The sequence below is a fragment of the Sorex araneus genome, chromosome 4 (assembly GCF_027595985.1).
Source record: "Sorex araneus isolate mSorAra2 chromosome 4, mSorAra2.pri, whole genome shotgun sequence".
Lineage (NCBI taxonomy): Eukaryota > Metazoa > Chordata > Mammalia > Eulipotyphla > Soricidae > Sorex > Sorex araneus.
Window position 1 is genome coordinate 209,616,050 of NC_073305.1, and position 16,281 is coordinate 209,632,330.

The 16,281-nt window shown below is 41.0% G+C and overlaps 1 protein-coding gene across 1 annotated transcript in view; it reads left to right on the forward strand.

Annotated features, from left to right (window-relative positions):
* The first annotated feature begins 1,040 nt into the window (after positions 1 to 1,040).
* Positions 1,041 to 16,281, forward strand: part of LOC101548908 (phospholipid-transporting ATPase ABCA3-like) — a 70,617-nt gene continuing 55,376 nt past the window's right edge. The window contains exons 1-5 of the mRNA XM_055136795.1: positions 1,041 to 1,100; positions 2,365 to 2,626; positions 7,988 to 8,115; positions 11,125 to 11,272; positions 14,678 to 14,943. Coding sequence (XP_054992770.1) covers positions 1,041 to 1,100; positions 2,365 to 2,626; positions 7,988 to 8,115; positions 11,125 to 11,272; positions 14,678 to 14,943 — 864 coding nt within the window. The remainder of the gene's footprint in view (positions 1,101 to 2,364; positions 2,627 to 7,987; positions 8,116 to 11,124; positions 11,273 to 14,677; positions 14,944 to 16,281) is intronic.

Here is a 16,281-nt window from a genome sequence, read left to right on the forward strand (position 1 = left end):
ATTAATTTTTCTAAGTTTTGTTGTATCTCTGGTTAGTATTTCTGCATCGTCATGTATCATTTTGGCCTTCCCTATCGACTTTTATCTCATTGTGTTTCTGTATTATAGTAATTTTTAGCTGTTTTATAGGGAGATATAACCCTTCATGTCTCTGATAATGGATTCTGGAGCATTTTGTTCTCCTTGAGACCTCACTGAGCAGCAATTTGATCTTAGAATTGTGATCTAATTTTACACTGGATTTAGTCATTGTCACTGTCACTGTCATCCCGTTGCTCATCGATTTGTTCGAGTGGGCACCAGTAACATCTCTCATTGAGAGACTTATTGTCACTGTGTTTGGCATATCCAATATACACGGGTAGCTTGCCAGGCTCTGCCTCTCGGGCTTGATACTCTCGGTAGCTTGCCAGGCTCTCCAGAGAGGGGCGGAGGAATCAAACTCGGGTGGGCCGCATGAAAGGCGAATGCCCAACCGCTGTGCTATAGCTCCAGCCCCTTGGATTTAGTATTTTTAGTATTTTTAGTATATTTTTTCTGATGTGTTAAGAATTGGAAGCTAGGGGCTGGAGCGATAGCACAGCGGGTAGGGCGTTTGCCTTGCACGCGGCCGACCCGAGTTCGAATCCCAGCATCCCATATGGTCCCCTGAGCACCGCCAGGGGTGATTCCTGAGTGCAGAGCCAGGAGTGACCCCTGTGCATAGCCAGGTGTGACCCAAAAAGCAAAAAAAAAAAAAAAAAAAAAGAATTTGAAGCTATACTGGCAAAATTTGCCTAGAAGTTTACCCTTTTGAACTTTTAAATTTTGTACTTGATGTTTTGAATATTTTATAACTTGCATAGATTCTTAATTCATCAAAAGTATAGGAATAAATGACTGAAGAATTTTGAGGGGATTGCTGGTGTTTATGTTCAGTCTTTAAGCTTGATTAGATAACTCTAACTTATTTGTGTGCACATATAATTCATTATGTAATCTTAATCTTATTTATAAAAATATTTATGTCTTCCATAGAGTTGAATTTATATTTTCCAAGAATGGATGTTTCTAGTTTTGACAAATTTATGATACTTCTCTGGAAGAATTTTACTTTAAAGGTAAGTTGAACTGTTTTTCAGATTTTCACAGAAACTAGAAGATCACAATGGGAAAATTCTGACAGCCTACCTGCTGCATTTTAATTTTATACTGTTTTATTTTCCTCAATACAGGGTGGTGGTATCTTTCCCAAATAGGAGGAATTTTTATTTTTTTCTTTTTGGGTCACACCCGGCGTTGCACAGGGGTTACTCCTGGCTCAAGCACTCATGAATTACTCCTGGCGGTGTAATTCAGGGGGACCATATAGGATGCTGGGAAACGAACCCGGGTCAGCCATGTGCAAGGCAAATGCCCTACCTGCTGTGCTATTGCTCTAGCCCCAATAGGAGGAATTTTTATAGAGTGGAGTTATAGAAGAATTTCGGCCTCGCAACATCTAATAGCCTAGTTCTCCCTCTTGGAGAACCTGACAAGCTACCGAGAGTCTGTTGCCCACTTGGGAGGGCCTGGCAAACTCCCCGTGGCATATTCATATCCAAAATGCAGTAAAAGATGTATACATACGTCTAGGTGAGCCCGGAAAGCTACCAAGAGTATCCTGTCTGCACAGCTTTGCACTCAGGAATTACTCCTGCCATTGCTCAGGGGACCCCATGGGATGCTGGGAATCGAATCCAGGTTGGCCAAGTGCAATGCAAATGCCCTACCTGCTGTACTATCACTCCAGCCCCTTACTTGCCACATTTTAACTTGTCAGGTCATCCACACTCTGAAAATATTTGATTATGTGACTAAGGTATTTTGAGAGCTAGAGCATATTTATGCCCTACCCTTTGTTATAGTAAATTATTGTGATGATTATATTTTATTGTTATGTAAATTAACTTAGTAATGTTGTCTTTAAGTTTGATTAGACAATTCAAATTAACTAACTTATTTGTGTGCATGTACAACTTGTTGTGCACCTACCATATCCTATCTTTTATTATAGTAAGTTATTGTGATTATATTTTATTGTTATGTTTTATTATCAGTCTCTTACTATGCCTATTTTTTTAAAGGATAGTAAGTTTACATAGATGAGTAAGTTTACATAGGTGTGCATAGATAGGAGAAAACAGAATATATATATATATATATATATATTTACAATTCAGTATTCATAGATTTAGGCATCCACTGTGGGCCTTGAATTATACTCCACTTAGGTAAGGAGGGACCACAATATCTTCTTTTATAAACTATGTTTTGTTTTTTTTTCTAAAATAACCTCTTGTAAAGTTAATGACTGTTAATTGACACATTTTTCTTTTCTTTCAGAAGCGGCATTTCATTGTTGTAGCTACAGAAATCTTCTTAGTATTTTTAATTGCAGGCACAGTTTGGCTAGTACGTAAATCCAGTGATGTAAAGGAGTATGGACCTTTCATGTATGGTTCTTTAGACATCGACATTTTGCCTGAGGAGTTGAGACGAAGGAATCCCTTTGGAAATTGGGAATTGGCTTTTGTGCCTTCCACTAGTCAAGTGGTGACAAATGTTGTTGAAAATATGAAAGATTACTTAGACTACAATTTTAAAGGTTAGAAATTCAATATTCTTATAAATATATTGGGTTTTTTTTTTTTTGGCTTTTTTTGTCACACCCAGCGATACACAGAGGTTACTTCTGGCTCTGCACTCAGGAATTAACTCCTGGTGGTGCACAGGGGACTGTATGGGATGCTGGGAATCGAACCCGGGTTGGCCGCATGCAAGGCAAATGCCCTACCCACTGTGCTATCGCTCCAGCCCCATAAATAACTTGTTTTAGAGAAGAAACTTTTACCTTTTACATATGCATTAGTGTCTTTAGTGTGACATAATAGTGCTTGCACATAGCCAGACAGTGATTTCTTAGAGATAGTAGTGACTTCATTAAAAGAAGTTAAATTTATATAAAATACTTTCTACCAAAATTCAAGCAGTGATATTTGAAAATTAGATGATGGGTTTATATTAGTGTGGGTTTTAAGGAAATTCTGTGATACTCAGCTTTTCTGCCTCTAGTTATTTCTTTTTAAATTTTATTTAGAGATCTTGACTAAAAGTTATTTTAAGCAATAGATTTGCAATATTTAAAAGTTTATACTATTTACGTACAAAGTCACTGTGCACCATCATCACCAAATAAGACTTTTTACCCTGTCCTTAAGTTACTTCTGGTCTAATCTTAACTTCCCTTCTTTTTTTTTTTTCTGCTTTTTGGGTCACACCCGAGATGCTGAGGGGTTACTCCTGGCTCTGCACTCAGGAATCACTCCTGGTGGTGCTCAGGGGACCATATGGGATGCTGGGAATCAAACCTGGGTTGGCCTCATGCAAGGCAAACGCCCTACCCACTGTGCTATCGCTCCAGCCCCCTAAACTTCCCTTCTCTCCCCTCAACGTTCACTAACAGATTTTTGTATCCAAGGACAGTGATTACAAGTTTTCTGTTGTTTGTATTTTTGGGCCAAACCTGGCAGTGCTCAGGGCTTAATCAAAACACAGATTCAATGAACATAGGTTGCATATATATTGTTGAATTAATATTTTTATGTGTTTAGGAGTGGATTTCAAGTTAGGCTATGTAGAAAGTATTACATAGAAATTTCACATAGAAAGTATCCTTACTTTTTTTTTTTTTGGCTTTTTGTTGTTGTTGGTATGTTGGCTTTTTGGGTCACCCCTGACGATGCACAGGGTTAACTTCTGGCTTTAACACTCAGGAATTACTCCTGGCAGTGCTCAGGGGATCATATGGGATGCTGGGAGTCGAACCCCTGTTGGCCACATACAACTACCTACTGGGCTATCACTCCAGCCCCGGAAAGTATTCTTACCTTTTAAGCGTTTTCATACTGCTTTCCATAGATGCTGACCTGGATGACATTGCAACCAACTGTGTGGGAGTCCCCTGTTCCTCATATCCCAGCTACCACTGACTATTTCCAGTCCGTTTGATGTGTGCTATTTTCACTAGCATACGATGATATCTCATTGGCATTTTGGTTTGCATTTCCATGATAAGAAGTGGTAGATTTTTTTTTTTAATGCCAACTGGCCATCCTTATGTCTATTTCGGGAAAGTGATTGTTCATCTCTTTTCATTTTTGGATAAGATTGTCAGTGTTGGGGCTGGAGAGATAGCACAGCGGGTAGGGCGTTTGCCTTGCACGCGGCCGACCCGGGTTCAAATCCCAGCATCCCATATGGTCCCCTGAGCACCGCCAGGAGTAATTCCTGAGTGCAGAGCCAGGAGTAAGCCCTGTGTGTTGCCAGGTGTGACCCAAAAAGAAAAAAAAAAAAAAGATTGTCAGTGTTTTTGGTGCTGTTGAGATGTGTATTTTTTATATCTTGGATATTAGCCCTTTGTCTAATATATTTTGTGTAAATAACATCCCATTGTATATTTTGAGTTTTATCCATTTATTTTTTCATGCAAAATATTTTAATGTATTCTCATTCATTTGTGTTTTGCTTTTGTTGTCTTTACTTCTGGAAAGAAGCCTCTTAGTTTCATATCCTGGGGAGTTTTTCCTTTACTTAATTAATTAAATATAAATTCAAAATTCCTCTATGAATTTTGTACATTTTGGTCTCATAGAAGGGTTTTTAATACAGACTAAACCTTTTAAAATGGTATGAAAGACTGTTCCACTTTTTTTTTTTTGCATTGGCTCTCTAGTTTTCCCATCCTATTTGTTGAAAAGACTTTTTGGTTCTATTACATGCACACAAACTTTCTGTCATGTACATGTATCTGAGTGTTTGTGTCTCATCATTCAGTCATGTTCCATTGGTCTGAAAGTCTCTCTTTATTCCAGTATATTACAACTTTGATTAATATAAGTTAATAGTATAATTTAAAGTCGGGATAGCTCCCATCATCTTTTCCCTTAGAATTTATCTACCTCGAGGGTTTTATGACTCCAAAAACACTTGAGTAGAGTAGACACTTTTCAAGTAGGCCCTTGAAGAGTGTCATTGGAATTTTTATGGGGGTTTCAACCAATCTGTATAATGCTTTTAAGTGTTGTGGTCATTTTGACAGTGGTTTTTTTTCCAATCCTCGAAATGTAATATTTTTCCATTTTCTGGTGTCTTGTTCTAATTTCTTCAATAGTGAATTACCATTTTTGATGTAAGAGCCTATCACGTCCTTTACTAAACTTATCCAAGTATTTTGTTTTTGGATACTTTAAAATGTGGTTGTCTTTTTCAATTTTTTTTTTCTGGTTCATCATTTGCATTACATTTTAGAAGTGTAACTAATTTAAAAAATAGCAGCTGTTATGCTGTTATGTAGCAGCAGCATGTTGTTTAGTCTCCAGATGTTACAGTTTCTCCCCACATTTTTATGGTGAATTTCAATCTCTGTGGCATGTGATCTGATAAGATGCTTATATTTATAAGTTTATGTAAGTTAGACTTCTGTCCTAAAATGTGATCTACCTTGGAGAATGTTCTGTGTGCACTAGAGAAAAACATATATTCTGCTTTTTGAGGACCTATATAAATCCGTTAGTTCCAGCCCTTCTAGTTCCTTATTTAGGGCCCTGTGTCTTCAGTGATACATAACTAGTGGGTCTGTCCAGTGGGGAAATTGAAGTCTCCCACTACTCTCATGTTTCCATCCAGGTGTTTCTCTGGGTTTGTGAGCAAAAGCTTTACAAACTTTGCTGACCTGACATTTGGTGTGTACATGTTGATTAAAGTTAGTATTTCTTGGTCTATTGTTCCCTTGATCAATAAGTAGTTTCCCTCGTTGTTTCTAATTACTTTCTTTCGATTAAATGCAATTTGGTCTAATATAAGTATAGCTATCCCATCTTTTTTTTTGGGGGGGAGAGGGTTTCTATCGGCTTGTACAATCGGTTATCCAGCCTTTTACTCTGAGCCTGTGTCTATCCTGTGCTTGTGGATGTGTTTCCTGTAAACAGCAAGTGAGTGGATTTTGTTTCCTGATCCGACCTGCCACGCCATGCCTTTTGATGGGAAAGTTTAGCCCATGGACATTGAGAGATTTTATTGCTAGAGCTGAGTTGCCATTTTCCCGTGCAGGATTGTGGCTCCAACAGTTGGTTTACATAAGTGGCCTTTCAGTAATTCATTCAGGGCTTGGTTATCACCAATGTTGCCAGCTCTTGTTTGAGAATGTCCTTATCTGTCCCTCCCTTCTAAACGAGAGTTTTGCTGGGTAAGTGGACTCTAGGCTAAAAGTCTCTTTCAATTATTTGAATTTATCATTCCACTTTTTCTAGCCTATACAGTTTCATACGGGAGATCTGTTGTGATTCTGAAGTTGTTTCCCTTGTACTTAAGGCTTTTCTTCTCTCTTGCTTCCTTAAGAAGTTTGTCTCTGTCTTTGGTTTATGCCAGTCTAATAACTATGTTTCTTGGTGTTGTTCTGTTTGGGTCTATTTTGCTTGGTACTCTTTTGGTCTCATGAATCTACACAGTTGCCTCCCTACGAAGAAAGGGGATGTGCTTAGTTATTATCTCCCCCTTTCCCCTTTTCTTTGCCTTCTGGTATTCCTGTAATTCAGAGGTTATTTCTCCTGTATTTGTTTATAAGTAACTTACACTTTATTTTCATTCTTTTACTTCTCTTCTCCTTCCAACTTCTTTAACAATGCTGGCCTATATTTTGTCAGGGTGACTAAATTAAAAACAAATATTAAACTCAAAGGGAAGAAAAGAATACATGGAACTTTATATGTATCCATAAACTGTTGAAGACTTTAAAAAAATTTTTTTAGTTAATGAGTTCACCGTGAGGGTACAGTTACAGAGGTTCATGCTTGTGTGACAGTCATACATTACTCGAGTACCCATCCCTCCACTAGTGCCCATTCTCCTCCACCGATGGCCCCAGGGTCCCTCCCACCCTCCCATCCTGTCCCTCCACCTCACCCGGCCCCTGTGACAGGGAATTCCTTTTTGTTCTCTCTCTCCTTTTGGGTGTTGTGGTTTGCAATGGAGGTACTGGGTGGCTATCGTGTTCAATCTATAGTCTGCTTTCAATCCACCTCTCCCATCCCGAGTGGATCCTCCACCACACTTTAGTTAGTATTCCTTTCTTTATCTGAACTGCCTTTTCCCCCAGCATGTGAGGCCAGCTTCCATGCCGTGAAGCAAATCTCCAGGTACTTATTGCTACCATTCTTGAGTGTTAGTCTCCCATTCTGTTGTTTTATATTCCACATATGAGTGTAATTTTTCTATGTCTGTTTCTTTCTGATTCATTTCACTTAGCATGATACTTTCCATGTTGGTCCACTTATATGCAAAGTTCACTTCATCCTTTCTGACAGCTGCATAGTATTCCATTGTGTAGATGTACCAAAGCTTTTTTAACCAGTCATCTGTTCTCGGGCATTCAAGGTTTTTTTTCCAGATTCTGGCTATTGTAAACAGTGCTGCAATGAACATTCAGGTGCAGATGTCAGTTGGACTGTACTTTTTTGCCTCTCCGGGATATATTCCCAGAAGTGGTATTGATGGGTCAAATGGGAGCTCAATTTTTAATTTTTTGAGAAGTGACTATATTGTTTTCCAAAAGGGCTGAACCAGTCGGTATTCCCACCAGCAGTGTAGGAAAGTCTCTTTCTCCCCACATCCATGTTGAAGACTTTTGTATTCTTTTGCGTTAAAAATGCTATGCTTTAAAAAATGTTTAGTGTAACCAAACAAATAAAAGTACGTAAAGTAACAAACATTTGTCTTAGAAGGGTACAAATAATGCCATACATTAAAATTTTTAAATAATTTAACTTCAATTTCTGCTGAATTAATTGATGAGTCATATAAAATTGTGAAATTATTCTCTCTTATAGATAGGAAAGCCTTTTGTAAATTGTTTTATGTGTTGTTTTTTCTTTTTTTGTGGTCAACTCAAACATTGGGTTTCTTTCTCCAGTTAAAGGGTTTGCTTCAGAAGAGTCTCTTGAAAAATATATTTTGGAAGATAATAACCATGAAAAAGTGCTTGCTGCTATAGTTTTCGACCACAAGTTCCAAAAAAACAATGATTCCCTGCCACTAGAGGTAAGAATGTTTCATCAAAACTGCAGTTACCTCAAAATTGTTCTTTTACTTTCCTGAGATTTATTGAAATAGAGGCATCATTACTCTATAAGTGGTGCAATTATAGTTTTCTCAAGGTCATACGGCTTGTACATAGTAGAGCAGGGGTGTTGCATGAACGTTCTGCAATCGGAGGCGCTGAGATAGGAACGCGGAAGAAATAATCACTGATTGGAGGACTAAGGCTCGCTCTGGCTCTTAGCAAAGGCAGATGGCCTCGTGGACCTCCTTTTATTGATCATGGTACCTCTAAAGGGCGCAATATAGTGACGTCACCAAAGGCATCAAAAAATGTTACAGGGAGAACATTGAGACAATGGAACATATTGTTTCCTTGGATGGGTAGGCCTATAGCCTCGGGAAAAGAATACAGAATTGGGAAGGGAAAGATACAAAACCGAAACTGAAACCTACAGGCACCTGGATTTACATCCCAAAGACTAGGCTGTGCTTGCCACTTCAAATACAAACTGGGCAGGCACCTGAAATCTGCATCCTAAAGACAAAGCTGGGCCTGCACCTGAAATCTACAATTTACAATATCAAAGGTCAGGCCTGGCTAACACCATCTGCATGTCAAAGACCAGCCAGGCTTCTGTGAGAGAAGGAAAAACTGCTCTTTTCAGTATTCTGAAATTATTTTTCTGAAGGCAGCTTGAAGGGGGAAAATGTTCAGCTTCATCCAAACCAGTCAGGACACACGAGAAGTCTCGCCCATTTTCATGGGTCCCTATGTTCCTGTCCGTAGCACGGTACAGTATACATGGGCTCGCCCTGATAGCTCAGTCCAGCCCCAACAGAGCAGGGGCAGCAATTCAAATCAAATAAAATTCGTTTTTTTTTTTTTGCTTTTTTTGGGTCACACCCAGTGATGCTCAGAGGTTACTCCTGGCTTTGCACTCAGGAACTGCTCCTGGCAGTGCTTGGGGGACCATATGGGATGCCGGGGATCGAACCCAGGTCGGCCGCGTGCAAGGCAAACGCCCTACCCGCTGTGCTATCGCTCCGGCCCCTAAAATTAGTATTTTATGCCTATGGAGAAACAGATTTACCACTGTCACTGTCACCCATTGCTCATTGATTTGCTCGAGTGAGCACCAGTAGCATCTCATTGTGAGACTTGTTACTATTTTTGGCATATCGAATACGCCATGGGTAGCTTACCAGGCTCTGCTGTGTGGGCAGGATACTCTCTGTAGCTTGTATGTTCGGTGATACAATCATCACCCATCCCTTCACCAGTGCACATTTTCTACCATCAAAATCCCCAGTACCCCCCCACCCTGTCCCACCCATTCCCCTGCTTGTGTGGCAGACAATTCCCCCCATATTCTCTCTCTGCTTTGGGTACATTTGATATTTTGACACCAGTCCTACCACCACTCAAACCTGCTGAACAGGCAACAATTTTATTTGTATTGCTTGTTAAGGATAGAATACAATGCGTGGCTGAGTGCGCTAGGAATTCTAAACTTTAAATAATTAGGGTCTGGAGAGATCTCTGCTAGGTTCATGTGTGTGTCTCTGGATCAGGGCTGTGTAGGGGCTTAAGGAGGCGGTGGTAGTCTGTGGGTGTCATCTCAGAGTCCCATTTGGGCAGGGGCCGGGGGGAGGAGAAGGACCGGCTCTTCCCCTGTCTGGTGAGGCCTGGTGTTTGCCACCTCTGCTGCTGCGTACCTGGGCCTTTCCTTGAGTTCTAGAAGATGGCGGCTGCAGGGATTCCTAGGGGCAGGTGGAGGGACGGCACCTGCTCCCATCCGGAGTAGCCCAGCGAAAGTGACCTACTTCAAAGTCCAGAGGCCTCTCTGCAGAGAGCTGCTCGGTTCTGAGATTCCTGTGTGTGTCCTGTCCTTTCATCGTGCCAAATAGTTTCCCTTATGGAGCACGATCTTTTTTTTTTTTTTGTCACATCCGGCGATGCACAGGGGTTACTCCTGGCTCTGCACTCAGGAGTTACTCCTGGCGGTGCTCAGGGGACCATATGGGATGCTGGGATTTGAACCCGGGTTGGCCAAGTGCAAGGCAAACGCCCTACCTGCTGTGCTATCGCTCCAACCCCAAGGAGCACAATCTTTTAAAAAGGATTTTCTTCAGTTCTTCCATTTTTGCTACTTTTGTGTTGTTGACATATTTATTTTTAATTTTTGTTTTAGGCACTTTGATTTATAATTCTGTTAATAGTAGCCCTTCGCGCATCAAACATTTGAGCGTTACACTTCCCACCAGTGTCCACTTCTCCCCACCATTGTGCCTGTGACCGTCCCTTGTCATAGTCACCTCCCTATCTTACTCCCCCGCCACAAGCCTTCCCAGTAAAGACATTCTAAGTTTCCATTGCCCTAGGAAATTTGTTATTTACTTGCTATATTCTTTATATTTTACATATGAGGAAGATGACTCTGTATTTGTGTCTCTCCTTAACTTCACTCAGCATGATCCATCCTTGTAACAAAAATAATTGCATGATTTCATCTTTTCCTATAGCATTGTAGTCATATATATGTATATGTATGCATTTACATATACATATATATACACCTTGGCTTCTTTTTCTTTTCTTTTTTTTTTTATTTATTTTTAATTAGAGAATCACCGTGAGGGTACAGTTACAGATTTATACACTTTTGTGCTTATACTTCCCTCATACAAAGTTTGGGAACCCCCACAACAGTCCTAGGACGTTTAGTCTCGTGTCCTGATATTACTCTTACATGTGTACAAAGAATCCAGCCTCAAAATCACATATTCACAATTGTAGTTCAAGCTTCTTTTTTTTTTTATTGAAAAAATTCTTTTATTGATTCACCATGTGGAAAGTTACAAAGCTTTCAGGTTAAAGTCTCAGTTATGCAATGCTCAAACACCCATCCCTTCACCAGTGCACATATTCCACCACCAAGTCTTTTGTTTTTTTATTCTTAACTATTTGTGTATTTGATTGTTTGGTTTGTTTCTTGTTGTCTCTTGTAGATAAAGTGTTTTCTGCGTTTTAGTACTTTTCAAAGAAACAAGGAGATGGACTTTATTCGAATTGGAAGCTGGAAAACAAGTTCTCTTTATTTGGATTCTGCACAGCCAGGACCCAGATACGTTTCCTCTGTATTCGGAGGACCCCCAGGCAAGCAGCTCTCTAATCAGATATTTTCTAAAATGCTTTGTAAAGTCGAAGCTATCAAATATTTTTACTTACGTTTCTTCAAGCTTGTGATGAAATAGTTTACCTTTTTTTTTTTTTTTGCTTTTTGGGTCACACCCGGAGATGCATAAGGGTCGGTCACTCCTGGCTCTGCACTCAGGAATTACCCCTGACGATGCTCAAAGGACCATATAGGATGCTGGGAATCAAACCCGGGTCAGCCGCGTGCAAGGCAAATCCCCTACCCGCTGTGCTATCGCTCCAGCCCCGAAATAGTTTACTTTTAACTTCCTATGGTGACTTCTTTTATGCAAAAATATCACGGTCCAAAACCTCCTAAGCTAGGGCAGGAGAAATGGTACAGGCATTAGGGCACACACCTTGCAAGGACCCAACTCCGTGCCCAACTGCAGTTCAATCTGCAGTTGTATTCAGCCTCCAAACCTCACCCTGGAAGGCGCTGAGCACTGCTGATACAGACGAGTGGTCCAGCACACCGAGCCAGACAAACAATTCATCCTTGGGCCCTAGACTTTTGAAGCACTGAGTTCACCCAGTATCAAGAGGAGTGACAAAAAGCATCCTGAGCACTGCTTGGAAGGTTCCCTCCCCCCTCCCCCGCAGGGTTCTATTCATGGAAATTATAAATTTTATTTTATTTTTATTTTTTGGCTTTTTGGGTTACACCCGGCTATGCTCAAAGGTTACTCCTGGCTTTGCATTCAGAAATTACTCCTGGCGGTGCTTGGGGGGCCATATGGGATGTTGGGAATCGAACCCGGGTTGGCTGCATGCAAGGCAAATGCCCTAACTGATGTGCTATTGCTCCAGCCCCGAAATTATGAATATTTTTTTTGCTTTGTGGGTCACACCGTGTGATGCACAGGGGTTACTCCTGGCTCTTCACTCAAGAATTACTCCTGGCAGTGCTTGGGGGACCATATGGGATGCTGGGAATCAAACACATGTTGGCTGCGTGCAAGGCAAACGCAGGCACCAGTAACGTCTCCATTGTGAGACTTGTTATTGTTTTTGGCATATCTAATACACCATGGGTAGCTTGCCAGGCTCTGCTGTGCAGGTGAGATATTCTCGGTAGCTTGCCAGGCTCTCTGAGAGGGGTGGAAGAATTGAACCCAGGTCAGCCATGTGCAAGGCAAACGCCCTACCCACTATGCTATTGCTCCAGCCCCAGCCCAGATATAAGTATATATTATAATATTCAATGTATCACTTCACTTGTATCACTTGTCATCCCATTGATCTTCGATTTGCTCAAGCGGGTGCCAGTAACGTCACCATTTGTCCCTGTCACGTGCTAGTGCAGCCCAATAATATCTGCTTGCTCCAGGAACAGAAAGAGCCTCAAATTGTTTATTCAGGGATTTGATGAAGAATTCTGACCATCTAGTTGGTGGGCAGCCACGCTGTCTTCTGACATCCCATGGAATCCAGTCAGTAACAGCTCAAGTCCAGCGGTCGTCTCTGAATCGCCTTACATGACCAGCCCATCTGATTTGTGATGTCTTGGCAAACGAGACAGCATCCCTGATTCTTGATCATCAACAGAGGTCAGAACTCCGGATTCCTTCTCTCACTTGAGTGAGATGTGATACTCCTAGCATGGTTCTTTCGATTCCTTTCTGGGATACCCATAGCGTTCTCATCCTGTTTGCTTAGGGCCCAGGTCTCTGAGGCATGTGTTAGTGCAGGAAAAATGGCGGAATTGAAAAGATGTGCCGGGAGTCAGAGGTTCTTAGTCCTCTTAACCACTTCTTCGATGCTCTTGAAGGCATTCCATGCTGCTCTCTTCCTCCTGCTCAGTTCTGGTGCCAAGTTGTTCTTCATGTTGATTTCTCGACCCAGGTACACATAGCTGCTGCATTCGGTGATGTTTGTTCCATTGAGAGCAAATGGAGCTTCAGAGACTAGTTCGTTTTTCATGAGCATCGTTTTGTTGAGATTCAGCTGCAATCCGACCTTTCCATACTCATGGTCGAAGTCGGCCAGCATTTGTGCCTCTTGGCTAATGTTTGGCGTTATGAGAACAATGTCATCAGCGAAGCGGAGGTGGTGTAATTGCTGACCATCTATCTTCACTCCCATTCCTTCCCATTCCAGTCGTCACATGATGTTCTGGAGGGTGGCACTGAAGAGTTTCGGTGAAATGGTATCACCCTACCACACCCCATCTCTTTACATCAATGATCACTTCCTCGTAGAACGGTGAGATCCTGGTGGTGAATCCACAATACAGCTCTCGGAGGATTTTGATATACTGAGTTTGAATGCCCTGTTTGGCCAGGGCTTCGATGACCACCTCGGTCTCAACAAAATCAAAGGCCTTAAGTCAATGAACGTTAGACAGAGCAGCATCTTGAACTCTCATGAAACTTCAATGAGTTTTCACTGTATGGATATGGTCTATCGTGCTGAATCCCCTTCCGAACTCGACTTGCTCACATGGTTGTCCTTCGTCTAGTGTTCTGCCTATTCTATTCAGGATGACATGAGTGAACAACTTATAGACAGGCAGGCAGATTGGGCGATAGTTGCTGATGTCGTGGATGTCTCCCTTCTTGTACTACAGAACGGTCCTACTGGTTTTCCACTGGGATGAAACCTTGCATACAGACAAGTAGCGTGTGAAGAGTCGGGCCAGTATATTGATGAGTACTGGCGGCAGATTCTTCAGGTGGTTGGGTCTGACCTTGTCCGGACCAGGGGCTGTACGTGTCTTTACCAATGAAATGGCGTATGGGTTTTCAGAAGGGAGGACATTGGGAATGACATATCCATCCTGCGGAATTTGGTATGTGGGCAGGTGGACATGGCTGTCAAAGAGATCCGAGTAGAAGTCGTGAATAATCCTCTCCATTACCTTTCTGGAAGATGTGATAGATCCATCGGGATGTCGGAGGGCAGTCATCTTGGTCTTGTAGTTGGCGAAGGACAGGCGAGCATTGCGAATACTTTTCCCGGCTTCTGCCGCATCGGCCAACACTGCTGCTCTTCTATCTTTGAGGTCTTCCTTTATCGCATCTCTGCACAGCTTTGCGAGCTCAGACCTTAGCTTGTGATTGCCTGAGGCTCGTGCCAAACCACGTTGGAGAATGAGCTCGAGAGTTTCCGAAGATAGGCATCTGTTTGTGGCTTTCTTGCTCTCAGCATTCTTCGCACAGTCATGGAGGTGCTGAACCAGTCGATCATATTCCTCGTCGATGTTGTCGAGGACGGCATCTTCCCTTCCAATTAAATTATAAAATATAATTTTATATTTATATTTACAATTTGTTAATTATATTATATGTTATATAATGACTTATTGAGTTATACTCAGGCATTTCTTATTACATTATACTTAGGAATGTCTCACTCCTCATTTAGGATACTTCTCTGAAGGGTTCTTGGCTGTACAACACGCCTTGGCTAGCTCCATCAGAAAGGAATTTCCCTCTCATAGACTAACTGCTGTGTTGAGGTACAAGAAGCTCAACGTGATGTCTGAGAGATTTCCATACAGAAAGTATACTCATGATTATTTCTTTCAACATGCTCATATTTTTATACCTTTAGTAATACTATTTATCTTCGCTATAAATGAGCTTACTCTCATTAAATCCATCGTGTGGGAAAAGCAAAACCGATTGAAGGTAATTTCATTTTCTTTGTTTAGATTTAAGGCATTTGATTACTAAGCTTTTAAGACTAGTGTTACTCACTATTAATCTTGTCTTTTTATAGATTGTGATATATATTATAATGCATTTATTGGCATGTCATTAGTTTAAAACATCATATAGGTTTGGGGTATATAGTATATGTTTTGTATCATATATGCTACGTCCTCATCTCCAGAAAAATATTATCTTATTGTGAATAATAATAATTTATAATAATAATAATAAATTATTATAATAGCATTTATTTACATAACTGTATACATCTTAGAGATACAGTTTATGATATGGCAACATAAAGAACCATGAAATATACAAATTTTAAAAACTATCCACCCATGGATAAACACTAAATCAATTCCATCCTTCAGCTATTATCGATAGTGTTGATCTGAAATTTTCTATTCAACTGTTTTGAGGACAGTTCAAATTATTTTGAACATACACCTCATAGGAAAATTGATTGATTGGATAGTTTTGCATGTTTAACATATTGAATAACCGCCAGACTGTCATACTGCAAGCCCAAGTTTCAGAATCTGAGAAATGAGCATTATGTTCACCAATTGCACTAAAGAATTCAAAGTTTGGAGACACCCAGTGTTAGAAACTGTAGTGTAATATGGTTTACATGTGCAAATGAGTAATCAGGACAACAATAAACAATATTCAGCCTAGTGAGTTAGACCTATCTGATCAAATCAGGTCAGTGGTGGCTAATGTTACCAGGGGGGCTTATGTGTTCATGTGCATCATCGGAATGCTGGTAACTAGATGAATTCTGTTAATCAAGTAACATTTTTTTTCCTTTTTGGGTCACACCCAGCGATGTTCAGGGCTTACTCCTGGCTTTGCACTCAGGAATTACTCCTGGCGGTGCTTGGGGGACTCTATGGGATGTCAGGGATCCAGCCCAGGTCAGCCGCGTGCAAGGCAAATGCCCTACCCGCTGTGCTATTGCTCCGGCCCCCTAAGCAAGTAACACTCTAAGTCAGACTTCCTCCTTTAAAGACTGAACATGATAATTTTTAATTACTTAAATCAGTTTGGTGGTAGTAGAAATCAAATTTTAAAAAAAGTGTTTCTTTCTGATAGGGAAGGGAACACCAAGTAAAGGGTATTTGGAGGACCAGCTCGGGTTGGGAGATGCAAACTGAATGTAGACTATAGATCGAACACAATGGCCACTCAATGCCTCTAGTGCAAACTACAACACCCAAAAGGAAAGAGAGAACAAAAGGGAATGCCCTGACACAGAGGTGGGTTGGGGTGGGTGGTGGGGGGTGCTGGGAGGAATTTGGGGATCATTGG